Source organism: Diplodia seriata (genome assembly GCF_021436955.1).
Source record: "Diplodia seriata strain FDS-637 chromosome Unknown scaffold_2, whole genome shotgun sequence".
Lineage (NCBI taxonomy): Eukaryota > Fungi > Ascomycota > Dothideomycetes > Botryosphaeriales > Botryosphaeriaceae > Diplodia > Diplodia seriata.
In genome coordinates this window covers 1,911,814-1,929,287 of record NW_027117309.1, presented here as the reverse complement: position 1 = coordinate 1,929,287, position 17,474 = coordinate 1,911,814, and the positions used below count along the sequence as shown (strand labels likewise).

The 17,474-nt window shown below is 58.6% G+C and overlaps 8 protein-coding genes across 8 annotated transcripts; 4 read left to right on the top strand and 4 right to left on the bottom strand.

The window, feature by feature from the left end:
* Window positions 1-35: 35 nt before the first annotated feature.
* Window positions 36-1,090, bottom strand: ILV6 (acetolactate synthase, regulatory subunit; the record flags this gene model as incomplete). Its single annotated transcript, XM_066773453.1, has 2 exons — window positions 36-136; window positions 190-1,090. 2 exons carry the CDS (start codon window positions 1,088-1,090, stop codon window positions 36-38), a joined length of 1,002 nt encoding a protein of 333 aa, XP_066636020.1.
* Window positions 1,091-1,776: 686 nt separating this feature from the next.
* Window positions 1,777-3,724, top strand: SLS55_001965 (uncharacterized protein; the record flags this gene model as incomplete). The annotated part of the gene is made up of 7 exons (XM_066773452.1): window positions 1,777-2,202; window positions 2,425-2,446; window positions 2,502-2,554; window positions 2,605-2,775; window positions 2,836-3,044; window positions 3,093-3,648; window positions 3,701-3,724. 7 exons carry the CDS (start codon window positions 1,777-1,779, stop codon window positions 3,722-3,724), a joined length of 1,461 nt encoding a protein of 486 aa, XP_066636019.1.
* A 1,592-nt stretch (window positions 3,725-5,316) lies between these two features.
* ALG14 (UDP-N-acetylglucosamine transferase subunit) lies at window positions 5,317-6,504 on the top strand (the record flags this gene model as incomplete). The annotated part of the gene is made up of 1 exon (XM_066773451.1): window positions 5,317-6,504. The coding sequence occupies one exon, from the start codon at window positions 5,317-5,319 to the stop codon at window positions 6,502-6,504; it is 1,188 nt and encodes a 395-aa protein (XP_066636018.1).
* A 1,249-nt stretch (window positions 6,505-7,753) lies between these two features.
* Window positions 7,754-9,941, bottom strand: SLS55_001963 (uncharacterized protein; the record flags this gene model as incomplete). Its single annotated transcript, XM_066773450.1, has 3 exons — window positions 7,754-8,851; window positions 8,902-9,747; window positions 9,816-9,941. 3 exons carry the CDS (start codon window positions 9,939-9,941, stop codon window positions 7,754-7,756), a joined length of 2,070 nt encoding a protein of 689 aa, XP_066636017.1.
* A 340-nt stretch (window positions 9,942-10,281) lies between these two features.
* SLS55_001962 (mitochondrial 54S ribosomal protein uL24m) lies at window positions 10,282-11,414 on the top strand (the record flags this gene model as incomplete). The annotated part of the gene is made up of 2 exons (XM_066773449.1): window positions 10,282-10,701; window positions 10,764-11,414. The coding sequence occupies 2 exons, from the start codon at window positions 10,282-10,284 to the stop codon at window positions 11,412-11,414; spliced, it is 1,071 nt and encodes a 356-aa protein (XP_066636016.1).
* Window positions 11,415-12,193: 779 nt separating this feature from the next.
* On the bottom strand, window positions 12,194-12,742 carry rps23 (40S ribosomal protein uS12; the record flags this gene model as incomplete). Its single annotated transcript, XM_066773448.1, has 2 exons — window positions 12,194-12,372; window positions 12,484-12,742. The coding sequence occupies 2 exons, from the start codon at window positions 12,740-12,742 to the stop codon at window positions 12,194-12,196; spliced, it is 438 nt and encodes a 145-aa protein (XP_066636015.1).
* Window positions 12,743-13,424: 682 nt separating this feature from the next.
* SLS55_001960 (uncharacterized protein) lies at window positions 13,425-14,438 on the top strand (the record flags this gene model as incomplete). The annotated part of the gene is made up of 2 exons (XM_066773447.1): window positions 13,425-13,556; window positions 13,719-14,438. 2 exons carry the CDS (start codon window positions 13,425-13,427, stop codon window positions 14,436-14,438), a joined length of 852 nt encoding a protein of 283 aa, XP_066636014.1.
* Window positions 14,439-16,555: 2,117 nt separating this feature from the next.
* On the bottom strand, window positions 16,556-17,244 carry SLS55_001959 (uncharacterized protein; the record flags this gene model as incomplete). Its single annotated transcript, XM_066773446.1, has 2 exons — window positions 16,556-17,147; window positions 17,207-17,244. The coding sequence occupies 2 exons, from the start codon at window positions 17,242-17,244 to the stop codon at window positions 16,556-16,558; spliced, it is 630 nt and encodes a 209-aa protein (XP_066636013.1).
* Between the last annotated feature and the right edge of the window lie 230 nt (window positions 17,245-17,474).

Below are 17,474 nucleotides of genomic sequence, written 5' to 3'. Positions count from 1 at the left end.
TCTTTTGAATTTTCATTAGGACCCGATTTTCTAGCTTATCCGGGAGGAAGCATGCTCTGGTCAACAACGTCTTCAATCTCCTTCTCTTGCGCGTCTTCAGGTCCAGCAAGGGGCGAGCGGGGCAACGCCATGAGACCTGGCAGACTGTTAGTAGTGAATCACACCTGTGAGTCATAACTGGACACTCACCCGTTCTCGCGGACTCCAGGATACCGAAAGGAGCAACGAGCTTCATGAATGAGTCAATCCTGACGGGCTTGGCCGAGACCTCGACAATGCAGTTGTTGGTGCTGATGTCGAGCACCTTGCCGCCGAACTGGTGCGTCAGGTGGGTGATGGCCTCCAAGTGCTCGTGCTTGTGCCTCAGAGCCTGGCTGGCGGCGAGCTTGCTGGGGTGGAAGTCGCGCTTGAGCGCGTCGGTGGCGGCGCGCTGGGCGGCGGTCTCGCGGTCGAGCTGGGAGGCCACGTCGTCGGCACCGCTGGCGCCGTCCTGGATGTAGCCGGGCTGATCGACCATCTCGCGGTGGTGCTGCATGAGCTCCTCGAAGTACTCAGGGCCGAGGATGGACACTTTGGCGAGCAGCAGCTCGCGCTGGACAAGCGGGGCCTGCGTGTAGTCGAGCACGGCCCAGACGGGCACGAGGTCCTCGAGCTGGCGGCGGGCCTGCTCAACGACGCCGTCCTGACCCTGCAGCACGATGGTCATGCGCGACAGGTCGGGCACCTCGGTGTTGCAGACGACCAGGCTGTCGATGTTGAAACCGCGCGCAGCGAGGATGCCCGACACGCGCGACAGCACGCCGGGCTCGTTCTGGACCAGGCAGTTCAGGACGTGGCGCTTCGGCGGCGCCTGCGACGGCAGCGGCGTCTCGTACAGGATGCTGCTGACGGCGGCCGGGGCGGACCACGACGGAGGGGCGTCGCTGGTCGGCAGCGGTTGGATGCGGCGATGCAGCGCCTTGTATGCCAGGGCCTGGGTCGACGACGAGCTGCTCGGCTGGTGCCGCGGGCGGGCGACGGCAGGCGCGGGCTGGGGCTTGCGCAGCGCGGTGCGCAGAGGCAGAGCATTCAATGCTCGCCGGGAGGCCATTGTGGCTCTGGATCGGCCCCTCGGCTGGGGTCCTGGGGTGGTGCGGAGAGCGCTGGGGAGGAGAGCGGGAGGAGGCGCGAGGTGGTTGAGTGCGGAGGAATGTGAATCACAGGGCAAGCCATTTTCCAATGGAAAGCGAGCGATTTCGGCATCGCGGCCGCCATTAGTGGTTGCCGCCCGCCGCCGGCCTCGCAGCTTGCTTTGACCGCCTACGAAGTCGGCTCGCTTAGCATGGCAAGATACGGGGGAGCTGCAGCCCAGTCCTCTACTATTGTCGACCCAATCTCACCTTTTCAGCGCTTCTACAGATGCTCTGTTGTTACTTCGATTGTCGCTGCAGTGCCCAAGTACCAATTAGCCGCCTCGCGTCCATTCCTGCTTCTTTGCAGAGCCCAAAGGCATTTTTCTTCCCGAGATACAATGATTCCCTATCGTGGGCGGATCTCTCGCATGCATCCCCAAGAGTGACTGTGTTGGAGTGGGGGTTGTGCGGTTGGCCAGGCGGACCTACATGGTTGCGGCGCCGCGGTCGCGGGCCGGGGCGGAAGTTCCCGCGCCGACCGCCGGGCATTTCGTCGCCTTCTGTCGCCTTGTGCGCGCGCAGCTCTGTCCAGATCTTCCTCCTGCGCCCAAGATCGTATCCTCAACTCCCCCCGGTCTTCACATCAACTGCGCCGACCGTCACCATGCCCGAAGAAGGCCGCAAGCGCTCGCGCTTCGATCAGACCGAGCCCGAACCCAAGCGCCCGTCCCGCTTCGATCGTCGCTCGCGCTCGCCCTCTTCACGCCAGAGCGAGGCTCTCCGTAGCCGCAGCCCGCTGAGCCGCCAGGACAGCAACAGCCCCGCCACGGCTGAGAAGAAGGACCCCGCTGCCGCCGCCGCAGCTGCTGCCGCCCGCATCAACGCCCAGATCCAGGCCAGGAAGGGCATCCAGCACGTCGATGTCCCGCCCATCCGCTCTACCGCCAGCCCCGTTACCGCCAAATCCCCCTCCAATGATCCCGGCAACCCCGGCGAGGTCTACCAGCAGGATGGGGACTACATCAAGGACATCGAAGTGAACGACCTTAGGAACCGTTACACGCTCACCAAGGGCTCTACTCAAAAGATGGTAAATACTTCAGATCATAACCTACTGATACTCCCAGGAACATGCCCCCACATGCCCCCCAGCACAACTTTCTCTTGCAGGCTTCCTGTTTTCTTTGACACTCGGCTTCGTCGCGAACTATTTGTGGACTGCGCGCAGAAGCTCACTTAACTGCCACCATATAGCTGCTGTTCCCAGCATCTCCCGTTTGGCATCTGCTGACCTCACCCGTGTGACATCTAGATTAAAGAAGAGACTGGCGCCGGTACGCTCTACCACTGAACCTATTGATTGCAGGGTATTTACTAAGTGGTGTGAAGATGTCACAACCCGCGGCGAGTACTATCCCGACAAGAGTCTGGTCCGCCCCGGTGTGAGTTTCTCTTCCCTCGGAGCCTTTTACTCCCCCCTTACCTAACAAAGTGCAAGGTTCCTCCGCTCTACCTCCATGTCACGAGTACCACCAAGGAAGGCCTCGAGAAGGCTATTGCCAAAATCGACGAGCTTATGAAGCAGGAACTGCCCAATCTTGTTGACGAGAGGCGCTTCCGCCGCAGAGAGCCCGAGCAGGTCGAGCGTGATGAGTATGGAAGGGTAATGATGCTCAAGGTGATGTATCTCTTTTGTGTACGAATACACTGACCAGTATGTTAGCGCAAATGGCCCGAGGAGAAGATCCCCGTCGATCTCGAGCCCATTCCTGGCTTCAACCTCCGTGCCCAGGTTGTCGGCCACGGCGGTGCCTACGTCAAACACATCCAACAGGAAACTCGCTGCCGTGTCCAGATCAAGGGCCGCGGCTCCGGCTTCATCGAGCATAACACCGGCCAGGAAAGCGACGAGCCCATGTATCTTCACGTTGCGTAAGTTTCCTCGGTTTTCTTTTCAAATCCAGTGCTGACCTGATTCAGGGGCCCCAATGCCGATGATGTCCAGAAAGCCAGGGAGCTTTGTGAAGATCTCCTTGGCAATGTGCGTCAACAGTATGAACAGTTCAAGGAGCGCGGTCCGAGCCGTCGCGCTTACGGAGACGGCGATCGGTACTCGGGCGGCGGCGGCAGAAACGGAGGACGTTCGGATAGTTACGGCGGTGGCTATGGCGGTAACAGCAGCTATGGAGGCGCCAGCAGCTATGGGAACGCGCAGTCTCCCGCCGGCTATGGTTCAGCCATGAGCCCCACGTCTCAGACCACGCCGGTCACTCCTGCCGCGGCTTCCAGCGACGCGTACACTGCCTATGCTCAGTACTACGCCGCCAATGGCACAGACCCTTACGCTGCGTACGGTGGCTACCAGAACTACGTAAACCTGTACTACCAGTACGCACAGCAACAACAGCAACAAGCAGCATCTGCTCCGCCTGGATCTGAGGCCCCGCCGCCGCCGCCTGGCTCTGCTCCCCCTCCACCGCCCGGCGATGCTCCGCCTCCCCCGCCCTCGGGCTCGCCCCCGGGTGGCTACAGCGCGGTAAGTGATCGTAAAGCTGCTACATGAGAGTTGGTATTGACGAGAAACGCAGGTTCCGCCTCCTCCCGGCTTGTAAGCTAGCAGGATGTTCCTGGTAGCCGCAAGTCCTCGATGGTAGTACATAGCTCACTCATTCCACAGCGGTTTTTGCACTTTGGTCCAGGAAGGCGTAAACTGACAGGGGCAGCAGCGAGGAACTGATTGATTATCATTCGACATGGGAGATGCTGAAACAAGCAGGTGCTCAAAAAGAACAGTCACTTTTGGACAGTCGGCAACTGATGGCGTAAAGTGGTTTCATTCGGGGCGTAGTACACTAGGCCGCTGCTCTGTTATCCTTAGACGGTGACGGCAGAAACGCGATTGTAGACGGTCAGTCGGGTAAAACAATCTGGCGACATGCTAATCAACAATCAAGGCCCTGATTCTTCGTCGAGATACTCCCATGTTGATGTGGAGTCGTGAGCTTTTGTCGAGAGGCTCACTAGTACTTAAAATTCCATTGCATTCGTCCAGCAAATTTCGAACGGCTTGAAACGGTGTTGCACCTTTTGTAATGCGCTAACGGCACATGGGACAATGTAGCGATTGTTTGGACTGATTAAACAACCATTTCTCCGCCATTCTACTTCCCAAGACGGATTGTATACCTAATCACCATAGCTAAGATCGAGATGGCGATGGTCCCATTTGTATCTGTCTCAGAGATATTGCTACTTTCCAACCTCGCAATCATGTCCGGATACCTGCTTCGACCACCTATGTAGGGATAACGTAGCATGTGGTGCTTGGAAGAGAAGAGGCTCGTACCAGGGTCTCGAACGATTGTTCAGGTGCAGTCATCGGCAAACCACCATGGGACGGGGGCCGTTCAGCCTATCCCCCTCCCACCCTCTAGAACGCATCCTTCCCGGCCACCGACCGGTTGGGCCGCACTGTTTTCTCCAGTCTCATGCGATGATGCGATTGGCCGATTCTACCTCCGTTTCGGTCCCCGAAAAATAGGTTGATGGTGTGTGTCCCCCCGGGTATAAGTCATGGTGGACCAGGGGATTCGACGAAACTCTTAATAGACCAACCAAGAGTCATAAGAGAAGACGTATCGTAGACTAAACCTTTATTATGTAGGGCAGAATGATGAATCATTAAGTTTGACAAGAGACTAATATTAATATCCGAAGACTATAGTTTGGAATGGGATCGATTGACTGATTAATCAGTTGAAACAGCGAAGTCATTCCTTCTAGCTGTATTCACTTCAAAGCCAGTTGTCCGCATTCGTACTGATACAAGCTCACTTCATAAGCCCATAGCTAGCGACCGTTTCTAATAACTGCCAAACATTTCGAACACCGGTCCCTTCTTTTTTGCTTTTCCTTCGAAGAGAAAAGAACAAGGCCAAGAAAATGAAGTCTGAGGCATACCATACGCAAACCAACAGCGGACTTTGCATGACTCGCGCGCCCAAACTCCGGACACTTTTACATCCCCATCCGCCCCGAGCTCCACGACCGACCTACACGCACGCTCTCACTCAAACAACAAAAAACAGCTCTGCTCGTCCCGCCACTCCCGAACAATGCATTGAAAAGAAGCCTTGCGCATCGGTCCCAACAAAACCTTTCCCTTCCCTCTCCCTCTCCCGCCGCCGCCGCAAAAAAAGAGATCATGGCAGTCGTCTCAAGCGCATCTTCCCCACCGCCGCCGGCGTCCCTCCTCTTCTTCAACGGGCTCGTCATCCTCGCCTTCCTCTCCATCCCCTTCATCGCGCTGCGCATCCTCTTCCTCCTCCCGCCGCTGCGCCCGCCGCCGCGCCCTCGCCGGCGACCGGGAGGCAGCAGCACCACAGCGACCGCGGCCGAATCGCTCCTCCTCCAAGCCGGCGAGCAGCAGGACAACGACGATGGCGACGATGGCGAAGGAAGTGACGGCGGCAACGAGGAGGGTGGGCAATGGCAACGGGAACCCACGCGCCTCCTCGTGGTGCTCGGTAGCGGCGGCCACACGGCGGAGATGCTGGCGATGCTGGGCAAGCTGGACGCGCGGACGTTTCTGCGCAGCTGGTCGCAGCGCACGTACGTCGTGTCCGAGGGGGACGGGTTTAGCGCGGAGCGGGCGCGGGAGTTTGAGGAGGGGTTGCTGCGGGCGGTTGATAGGCGGAGAAGGGGGAAGACGGATGAGGGAGGAGGAGGTGGGAAGGCGGGCAGTGGTGGTGGTGGTGGTGGTGGTGGTGGTGGGGAGGGGAGAGATGGCGGCAGCGAGGCGACGGGGAAGGAGGAGGAGGAGGAGGAGCAGAAGGACGATGAGGGTCATACGCCGCCCAGCAGCAGCAGCAGCAGCGACGCCGCCGCCGCTCGACAGAAGAAACAAGCCACCGACAACGACACTCCTCCCCTCGACCCCGGCACCTACACCCTCCACACCGTCCCCCGCGCCCGCGCCATCCACCAATCCCTCCTCACAACCCCCCTCTCCGCCCTGCGCTGCCTGCACGCCTGCCTCTCCATCATCCTCTACCCCGACCCTTCTTCTTCCTCCTCCTCCTCCTCCTCCTCCACCACCAAAACCACAACCACAACCCAAACAATCACCCCACCCGACCTCATCCTCGCCAACGGGCCCGGCACCGCCGTCGTCGTCGTCCTCGCCGCGCTGCTGCTCCGCTTCGCCGACGTCGGCGACGCGCGCCGCACCAGCCGCGTGCGCGCCGTCTACGTCGAGAGCTGGGCCCGCGTCACGCGACTGAGCCTAAGCGGCCGGCTGCTGCTGCCCGTCGTCGACCGCTTCGTCGTGCAGTGGGAGGGGCTCGTCGCGAAGACGGGCGGGAGGGGCGAGTTCTTAGGCGTGTTGGTTTGATTGATTGAGGATGGGAATGTATGGATGGAAGAGTTGGGATTTGTGGTGGTTGTGGTTGTGGTTGCTCTTTTTTTTTTTTTCTTTTCTGCGCTGCCCTGCGCTGCCCTGCCTGGTATTAGAGAAGGAAGAGAAAGAGAAAAGAAGAAGAAGAAAAAAAGTAAGTAGATTTTTGTTTTCATGTTGTAAACCAGGAAGACATGGAGGAACAACTACTGCTGTTGTTGTAATCGGGAAATCAGGGAGAGGAACCCCCCCCCTATGTAAACATATGTATACTCGAAAGGCGGAAGAAGCTACACAACCTAGCAAGCGAAGCTACTCTTCTTACCCAGACGCGACACGTTGTCGTATCATTCATGTTTCCGCGGAAAAAAAGCTTTGGAAAGACACACGCACGAGTTCAACGATCCTACCACATGCGCCCCCGCCCCCGCCCCCACTGACCCACTGGCCACTTGCTTACTACTCCCGGGCGCAGGCACCGTGATCAACGGCTAACTATGGAAATGCAACATAGAAGCTGCTACTACCGCAGCCCGCCTACAACTATTAGTGTGTAGAGAGACAGACCCGCGAGGAGCCATAAGCGCCCGGCAGACCGAATAGATAGATATGCGTGCGACCTGCCTGCCAACTATCACCCTTCTTCTAGCCCTGATGGCGGTGTCGACGGTCCCGTATTGCATTTATAGTGGGGAAGAGGAGGGGAGGGGTGGGCATGCTTTATGCATGCATACGCAGGAACTGACTGCCATTGGAACGGTGTGCTGTATTTGTATGCCTGCCTACTAATCCATTTTTACCGGTAAGTGAGCAGCAGCAGCAGTAGCAGCAGCTACTCCTAACTAATCAAGAAGACGGACGGACGCTGAGGGTATTCTAGCAAAACCAAAAAGGTAAAGTAAAGCAAAGTAAATAGAGGGAGGGGCAGGGAAAAGGACAGACAGACATTACAAGACCGCCCTCAACCACCGTCCCAATCCCTATCCCATCAGTCCATAACCAGAATCGAAGCAAAAGCCTAAAGTGAGGTGAGCCCAAAAAAAAAGGTGAAAGTGACGAAAGACAAAGTCAGTTTCCCTAGTAGCAGTAGCGCCAATTTTTTCCCCTCCGCGAACCCCCAAACCCCTCAAACCCCGCAAACCCCAATTTTTGTTGATACACCATACAAAAACAAAAAACAGAAAGAAACGAAGAAAGAAAGAAAACTCGCACACACATACATCCGCCGTGTTCTCCCCCTCCCCACTCAAACACCGACAACGACCCCATCCCCACCAGCACCAGCAGCAGCAGCACCCGCAGCAGCAGCACCAAACACCAACCCCTTGACCCACCCCACCGCCCACCCGACGCCGACCCACGCGAACGGCGCCGCGAACGCGACCGACAGCACGCCCGCGACCCATGGCGGGGTGGGTTGGTCCCACAGCTCTTCGACGAGACTTCCGCCCTTGCGCTGCTCGCGGTCCTCGGCGCGCTGGCGCTGCACCTCCTCGGGCTCGTCGCGGATGCTGAAGACGGTGTCGAACAGGGCCTCGAGCCCCGTGTCGACGGCGTTGGGCGGCGGCAGGTGCAGCTTGGGCTCGCCGAATTCCATGTCGATGCGGTGCCGTTGCAGTTGTTGGGGCGTCATGTTGGCGAAGCGTGGGTCGATGATTTCGGTTTCGGCCATGGAGGGGGCCGTAGTGGCGGCATCGTCATAGAATTGGCTGCCGCCGCCCCGGCGTTTGATGGGGCTGGCGTTGTGGGTTGCGGCGTTGGCGGTGGAGCCCATGATCTTGGAGAAAAAGTCCTTTTGCTTGGTGAGAGGCGTCTTCTTGAACGTGGGCTGGTTTGGCGGGTTGCGCAGCTTGTGGGCGGGGCCGATGGGTGCTGGAGGGAGGGTGCCGCGGAAGGGGGAGGGCTCGTTTTTGGAAGCGTTGACAAGTCGTTGCAGTTGTTGCGTTTGACGCTGAGCAATGGGGTTGTTGCGGGGGCGGAGGTCATAGTAGGTTGTTTGAGAGGGCCGTGTGGGTGTCCACTCCATGGTATCTTCGTCGTCGTCATAAGGGCGTGTCGTGGCTTCAGTAGTGAAAGCTGTGTAGCGTGTCGAGGCTGAAGGGGTAGGAGAAGGAGGCTCTTCAGGCATCCTAAGGGGTTGTGCGAGATTGTTGATGGGAAACGGCTTGACGTATGCTGGTGATTGGGTCTGGAAAGACTGCTTCCTAGCAGAGTTGTAGAGAGGATTGGGTTTCTGGGGGCTCTCATCCAGCGGCTCCTCGACCAGAGGGATCTCTTCTTCTTTCTTCTTTGGAAATAGCGGCGTCCTGTCCACCTTCACAACAACAGAAGAGTATATCGTCGACTAATTCAGTGTCAGCATTGACCAGGGCGTCACAGCCTGGAGGAACTTACAGCAAAGAGGACGCAGGCGATGAACATGTGTGCACCCCTGTAAGCCGGCATGTTAAGTCGACTGGCGATAGGATCACGCAGAAGCCAGTAGCTCCCCACTCTCAGGCACACCACCAACACCTGCACCAAGAAATGATCTCTCAGCCCCAAAAGCCTACCGCCGGTCCATCCCTTCACCTTCGCATGCAACTTGTTGTTCCACCAGAAAGTCGCAACCATGGATATCAGAGAGAACCTCATTTCCCCGGGGAAAGCCGTCATGCAGTCCGACTGAACCATGCCATAGTTCCAAGCCTGCTCGGAGCAAACCACAATGTTCTGCGCAAAAAGCGCGTCTCTCCCGGCGCCGAGCCTCCCCTTCACGGCATACGCTCCCAGAAGGCTCCAGCAGAAATGGATGACGATGCTGATCCACCAAAACCAGCCGGCCCAGTACACGATAGTGCTCTGCCACGTAGGGCCGGTCCAGTACCGCCTGTCCATCTCTCGGTGCGGGCGCTGCAGCAGACGCTTCAAATAGTCCGTCTTGGCGGCATAGCCGGCGGCCTCGATGCGCTCGCGCACACGCGGGGCGCAGTCGACGCAGACCTGGGGATAGCGGCGCTCGAGGTTGCGGCGGTACTCGGGGTAGGAGCGCTCAAAGGCCTTGTAGTTGGGATCCGAGGGTGGCGGGAGGTAGGCGGCCAGGGTCTGGGTGAGGAGATGCTGGTTCTTCAGGCAGGTCGCGCAGAAGAGGCTGTGGTCCGGCGCGGCGAGGTTTGGCGACGGCGAGCGGGCGGGCACATAGTGGGCGTATCTGGCGGGCTGGGCGGACTCGGCGACGGGCGGGTCTGTTATCTCGCCATTCTGGAGCCGCGTGTCAGCTGGTGGTCGGGTCCAAACAGAGGCGTGGGCGGGGGAGCTGCGGGACTGACCTCATCCAGGAAGTTTGTGGCCTCGCACTCCTTACAGTCGAACTGGCGTATCGTGGGACTCCGCTTCAGCTCGGACTTGGCGCCGCAGTAGAAGCAGGTCAGGTTGCGGCGGAGTAGCATGGGCATGATGCTGGTAGGTGGTGGGCGGGAGCTCGAGCTCGGAGGTGGAAGTGACGGGCCGCTTGTCCTCACCCGCCCGCGAGAAATTCGAGGCCCGGCCGCCCATCGCCCGTTGCAACGACAACCGCCGTGTGTCGAGCGAAAGAGCCCCCGCGCCGTCCGCCCAGCTACGCGCACAATTGACCGGGCCCCCCATTGAGCTCCATTCACCTGCGCGCCGCCCTCGTTCCGCCCACGTGCGCGCGCCGCAGTCCGCCGCATTTTCGAACGCCCCGGCCTTCACCACTGCACTCCGCACCACCGCCGCCCGCACCACACCGCCCTCGCCTTCCGCGCCGTCGCAACCATGCAGAAGGTCATCCAGCGGACGGCAATGGCCAAGCGCCAGGCCGCCCGCAAGACGCAAAAGGCCACGGAGATGCGGAAGGCCGTTGACAAGAGCGCGAACCGGAAAGAGCTGCAGCAGATCAAGAGGGAGGCGACCAGGGCCATTGTCGACGCCAAGGGGCGCCGCCGCGAGGACTGGCTGCTGGGGCCGCTGGCCCCGCGCAGAGACGTTGGCGAGTGGAGGGAGAAGTATGCCACCGTCGACTCCAAGCGGACCAACCTGCCCGACGCCGACCCGGACGTCGTCAAGACGCAGCTCGCGCCCTTTGCCGAAGGCGACCGTGTCGTCATCATCAAGGGTAAAGACAAGGGAAAGATTGGTGAACTCCGCGAGGTCGACGAGGAAACCCGGACGGTGCGCGTCAAGGACTTGAACTTGGTATGTTGCAGAGGTTCATCTACGCACTGCCTAGGCGCGAGGGCTAATTGATTCTGCCATAGGCCGACATCCACGTTCCCGAGTACATGCGCCAGAATGAGGGCGATAAGTCCCCCATTCGCACCATCGAGCTCAAGCTGCCGTTCGAAGAGGTGCGCTTGGTGTGGGCTCTCCGCGACACGAAGACGGGAGTGAAACGGGACGTCGTCCTCAACGAGGTTGTGCGGAAGAGGACGGGCACCAACATTTTCGGCTTTGACACCTACACTCGTTACGTCCCCGGCACCAATCTCGCCATTCCCTTCCCCGAGATTGGAACTCCTCCGGCCGAAGACAAGCCCGCGGACACGCTCCGTATCTTGAGCGAGGAGGTGACCTTCGTCCCCACGTTGCTGCGCCCGCCTATGCCTGAGTCCGTCATGGACGAGCTACGTAACAAGTACAGCTACTTCCGCGACAGGCATGACCCCGAGTATGTCGAGAGGAAGCTGGCGGAAGACGAGGCGGAGAAGCAGAAGGAGCTGCTGTCGAAGAAGATGATGACCCCGCTCAAGGAGATGCACGCGAGACAGAGGCGGGAGGACAGGGCCAAGGGCAGGCAACCGCTGCCCGACGAGGCACTGGCCAGGATTGGCGAGATGGTTGCAGCGCACAAGGCATCGAAGAAGACATCGAAGAACAAATCCAAGCAGGCAGCAACGGCCCAGGCATGATAATCGGTCATGTTCTGTCATGTGGAAAAATATTTGTGCTTCTAGAGTCCCATCTTACGAGTTGGAGAGTCTGTAACATACGTCAATGGACTCGGTGTATAACATGTTTAAAGCGACATCTTTGATGCACGTGTTGCGGTGTCAGTGCATGTTGAAATATTCCTGTTGAGGAAATAAAATATCAGGCGGACTGAGCTGATCCGCACAAGGATCCTCACATCACGCAACTGGTCTACCGCACCGAGTGCATTGTGAGGTGCAATTGTGTTGCTTGATTACTGACATCCTACTGGCAGCAACGGGGTGCCAAGCTTGCAAAATCAATTAATTCAGGATGGTTTCATTGCAGTGCGGAAGAGTATATTTCCGGGTCTGAAGCTCGGTGGTATGATGTTCCTAACACCACAATGGATGAAATCGGTCGTAGTGGGGTGTTGTGATGTGCCAGCTGTTGCATCTTGTCTTGTAACGGTCAGCAACACTTATGCCGGAAAGAAATGGCCTAGTTCTTCGTGAAAATCGCAAAGACGGACAGAGTAAGCGCAGGTCATTGATATCTCTTGATTTCGTTTTTTGGACGCAGCTTTTCATGCTTGCAAGACGGTTGGAATTTCTGCCTAACCGTTCATTCCAAGCTCACGCCGTGAGAAGCAAAGAAACCCATCCGAATAAATCCACGCCGGTTGTCTTTCGTCGAATGCTTCTCCCCGCCCCGCCCAGATCTGCAGTACACAAACGGCCCGTCCCTTCGATTTTGGTAGTAGTGGTGACGCACACGTTTATGACCTGGGCTTCTCCTTCTTCTCCTTCCACAGAGCGGAAAGACCGACACCAGAGACCTTGACGACCTTGAAACGGACACCGGGAATATCACCCTTGGCCTTGCCCTTACGACCGAAACCAGCAAGGAGGACCTCGTCGTTCTCGTCAACGAAGTTCAAGCAACCGTCGTTGGGGACTGTGAAGAGAAACTGTCAGCCCGTATTCAGACCATTGCCACCCAGCTCCCGAGAAGCTGCTGTTTCCATCCTGCTCCATCTCAAACTCGAGCGAATTGGTGGTGACGTACCGAAAGCAGTGACCTTCTTGCCGTTCTTGATGAGCTGGACACGAACGCACTTGCGAATGGCGGAGTTGGGCTGCTTGGCCTCAACACCGACCTTCTCAAGAACGATGCCCTTGGCGTGAGAGGAGCCACCGAACGGCGACGACTTGTAGGCGGTACCGAGAAGGCGCTTCTTGTAGTGAAGGTCGGCCCAACGACCCTCACGACGGTGGTTGCGCAGCTTGCGCGCGGCGTTGAGACCTCTCGGCTTGCCCTTGCCCATGGTTGCTACGCGGCGGGAAATGTCAGTACAAGAGCTTCTTCCGGGAGACGCAGGCGGCGTGCGGCAGTGAAAATGGTATCGCTGGCGTGCAATGGGGCCTGCAGAGGGCGTACGCACCGACTTATGTGGTGTATCGCGGATGGGTGGTGGTGGTTGGGTGGTGGTCGTCGTTGTCGTCGGCAAGAGCAGTGGGTCGGCCAAAATTGAAGTTCGCGGGCGTCCGCAGTTGTGCGATCACGTGCACTCGCTTTCCGGAACAACTCGCCCGCCGGCGCCAGCTTCCATCCGTCTCCTTTCAAGCCTCCGCCGCTGCCCGCGCGCCCAACAACGTCAGGCTCGCAATTAATTCTGCTGCAACCCCGCCCAAACATGACTGCAAAATGACTTGGTTGAATCCGCATACACCCTTCCTGCCGCCTTGATCTGCCAACCTAAACTTACATGAAATTTCCGGACAATCTTTCAACTACCTCCACCGCCTTGACTAAGCTATAGAAGCCGCAATAAAGTGCTTCCGTAAAGAGCTGGGGATTCTGTATTTTGAAGGGAACTCTACTTAATAACCCGCAACCCGGAAATCATGGCTTCAAAACCGTCAGTCAACCGGAACTCCAGCCAGCGCCTCCCTGCGCCCTCCCTCTTCATCGGCCCACCCTCGCGGAATGCCTCCGACACCTCCATCATGCCGCCCTCCTCAGCGGCCGGCGCACGCGGCAATCCCCTATCGCGGCAGCGCTCCCAGCGCATCGAACCGCCCACCGATAGCAGCGCCGTCACCACTCCCATGCATCCCACCGGCAGCGCAACCCCGGGCGTATCCTGGAAAGACTCGTCGCAAACCCCTCCACTGCAGTTCCCACCCCTAAACCAATCCATCACCAACACCTCCACCGGGGGAGCAGACCACCACCACCACCATGCCCCGCCCCCGGCCCCCCACCACTCCCACTCTCACCACCACCACCAATCCCATCAGCAGCAACCCGACCAGCCCAGCACCGACGCCATCTGGGCCGAGATGCAAAACACGCTGGAGGAGGTCGAGCTGAGCGCGACGACGGGCACGCACGTCTTCCGCCCGGGCCACTCGCAGGCCCTGGACGAGCTGCGCACGGCCCAGATCGCGCTGGCGCAGGCGTGGGCGCGCTCCGAGGCGGCCGACGAGGAGGAGCGGTCGACTCCCACGACGGAGAATAATCAGCAGCAGCAGCAGCAGCGGGACGATTTGCTCGGGGGGCGCCGAGGCGGCGGCAGCAACAACAACAACAACAACGTCCGCGGCAACAACGATCCGCTCTTGGGCGGGAAGACCAGGCCGCTGAGCGCCGCGAACGTCCTGCAGATGGACCGCGAGCAGAAGGTGGCGGGCGTGGGACCGGCGGCGGCGGTCGCGGCAGCGCTGGGGGCGGGCGGTGCGGCGGGGGCGGCTGGGATGGCGGCGGCGGCGCGGCCGCGGAGCGGGACAGAGACGAGCGTGAAGAGCCAGCTGGAGCGGGACACGGAGAACGACATCCAGCTGGCGCGCAAGCGGCGGGAGGCGAACGACCGGTACTTCCAGCGGGTGAACGCCGGGGTGCTGGATGTGGTGGCCAAGCTGGAGGAGGTGGCCAAGGCGATGAAGGGCGTGGAGCAGGAGAGCAAGGAGATTTGGGGCGATGCGGAGAGTGTCGATACGGCCAGTGTTGCGAGCAAATGATTTTGTCATCACGTTTTTTTCCCCCTTCTACTCTTTCATGGAGCCAAACAACCCGGCCCGTTGACAGGATATATCATTGATGGGGCCTCGGAGCTACTTCGTGTCGTTGAAGCCTTCCTTCATCGCGACGAATCCATGCAGGCCATCCGCTCCCGCAGTTCTCTCTCTCTCTCTACTCGTACACCCCCTCAACGAACTCGGAGAAGTAACCCGACGACCCAGCCGAACCACCACCACCAGCTCCCTGACACAAACGACTCCCTCCGGCAGCCTCTCTCTCTTTCTCCCCCCACTCCATCATCTCAGCCTCCTCCTCGTCGCCGTCGTCCGCACCGGGGCGAGCGACCAACCAACCAACCAACCGGGCGGCATCATACAGCTCCAGCTAGGAAGAGAGCCAGCCAGCCGCCGGGCACAGACAGACGGACCCCCGCACACATCCCGGCGACAGACAACCAGCAGCGTCTCCTCGAACGTAACGTCGCGGCGGGCGGGACGGGACCTCACGATCGGGATACGCCACCCGGCAGCAGCAGCAGCAGCAGCAGCAGCAGGTCAGTCGGGCTGGTTGGTTGGTTGGTGGCCGGAACATGAAAGCAAGGGTGGTTCGGTTCGGGACACTCTCCTCCCACCTCGTGCCATTACCCCCCGGTCAGAATCAATTTCACCAAGGCGCTGCCTGCCTCCCGGCAGATAACACTTCGAGTACACGTCCCGGACTCGGCGCATGAGGGCCACCAGCCCGGCGCCGTACCAGGCGCAGTCCCTCCCATACACCCACGTCGTCGTCGATCATGATACACAGGCAGGCAGTCTGGATGAGCGAAACGACACCGACGAGTCCCGATCACCATTACCAGGGAAGCGAGCGTCCATTGGGAAAAGGTGTCCGATTGCGAGGTGTGACCGGGCCGAGGAGCTAGATGGATTTGGAGTACTACGGCGTCGCCGCGGCGATCGATGCTAGGTAGGTGACAGAATCTCGGCACCAGCATCCCGCAGCCCGTTCGTGTACAGTTAGCCAGCCAGCCAGCCAGTTCGAGCACAGAAGGCCTGTCTGGCCTCTCGAAAGATGGAATGATGGGGGTAGGTAGGTAGATAGGTAGATAGGTAGGGGAGATTGCCGCGGTGAGCAAAACAGCAGGCCCGACCGGCGTTCGTGGATGGCGGAGAAAGCGTCTTTGTTTGTTTGTTTGTTTGTTTGTTGTGTTGGCGGCGGCGGGGCGGAGCTGCAAGGCCGACGTGGAGGGAGGGCCACTCACCCATGGCTTGCGACCATCTTGTTGGATGTGAGCGTCGGCTGTGGTCTTTACTGGTTGGGCTGCGCGGACCTGCTGCCGGTGCTGCTGACTGGGGCCGTCATGGTTTTTTCTTTTTTCTTTTTTTGCTGGGAGCGGCAGAAGCGCCGCGGGAGGCGGGGCGGGGGTGGCAGTTTGTCGCAGCGAGAATGAGCGAGGTTGGTACGATGGTAGTGCTTGTGGTGGGGTTGGATGAAGCGGGAGGGCATGGATGGGGGGGTTATATAGATATGACAGTGCCATGCAACCGACACGCGCACGTGAACTCGTGCTGGAGGGACTTTGGCTAGGCAACCGGGCCGGCAGGGTGGATGTGTCTTGGTCCCGGTCGTGTGGCGGGTGACAAAAGAATCCTTGCGTATGCAGTTGAATCCAATGTCAGGACGTAGAGGTGGGTCTCGAACGGACAGACTCGTCCGAACTTTGAGTATCTTCGTTAAGGCTCCCATACGTGGGTAATTGGTTCCAATCTCCGGACATAGGTGGAAGTCTTGAATGCAGACTATCGCATCCGGAGGTTGGATTCAGCTACACACGTAAGTACAGCAAACCCCAAGTTAACAACACTGACTCTTGGAGCCGAACCGGTGGCGATTGTTTCTGAATCACTCGTAAAGCCATTATAAATTTTTTCTTCTCAAGCTCAAAGTCATCAATTCCAAGAAAGTAGTTTACCGATACCAGGTACCACTACATTGCAGAACAGTCCCTTTCCAAAAACTTCTCTGGAGACTTCATTTACTTTCGCCCGGAATGATCCTTGTGATTGGTTCCGGGACGTGAGTAAGAAATCGCCTCACTCAGATATATGAGCCTCTATCACTTCTGCTCAGAATAGTAGGCAAGGTCGTGTTCGCATCCTTCGCCACCCATCTTGCGCTCCCCTAGCCGCTCCATCAATGGAAGGATGAAGGATGTAGGTAATTGTTCTCTTAGTGCTGCATCCTCCTCATTGTCCAGTTCAGTGTACCAGCGGCTGCCATATAGATCGACATAGAGCTCGCAGAGCTTGCAAGTGGGAGGAAGGTTCTCGAATGCCTGGATGATGACTTTGTAGGACGGAAGTAGGTAATTGCGCGCGACGTAATAGGAGTAGACCTCTCCGAGGACTTTAGACCGCAATTCCGGAAAGTCGTAGCGGTCGGCGAAGATATATCCAGCTTCGACACTGTCTCTGATGTTATCCGGAACTTCCCCCGTGTAGAGCCAATTGACAACCAACTGGCTGAACATGGCCGGATCGGTCTCGTCCAGTGCGATAGCGTTGTCCTGGCCTTCCTTCCATCGTCCCTCCGCCAAAGCGGCCCGGAAGTAGGGTGACTGCGCGCAGAGGATGCTCTTATGGATCAGAAAGGCCTTCTCATCAGGTCCGACCTTAAGAGTGACGACTCCTTGTTCCGAACACGTAGTGCTTCTGGTACATTAGTTAGGGTGAACTTGGAAAAACCAAAAGTCTTCGCGGATTCTTACCCAAGGTCCGGCCTGGCATTGGCCTTTGGCGCCGTCATCGTGATTGTGTCCCTCGTGGCGACGGGGTGACGCTCCGCCGTGTTCGATGGGGTTGGTGTGGTAAGAGGAAGAGTCGCACGGCTGGAGGTGCGGAAGGGCAAGATATAGCTTTGAGACAGACAGAAGTGATGAGAAAATCTCAGCTGATCACATGAGTTTTGGTTGTCGGGAGGACCGGCGTGGACCCTCGCTCTAAAACATCAACGCGTGGATGATTTACACTCTCAGG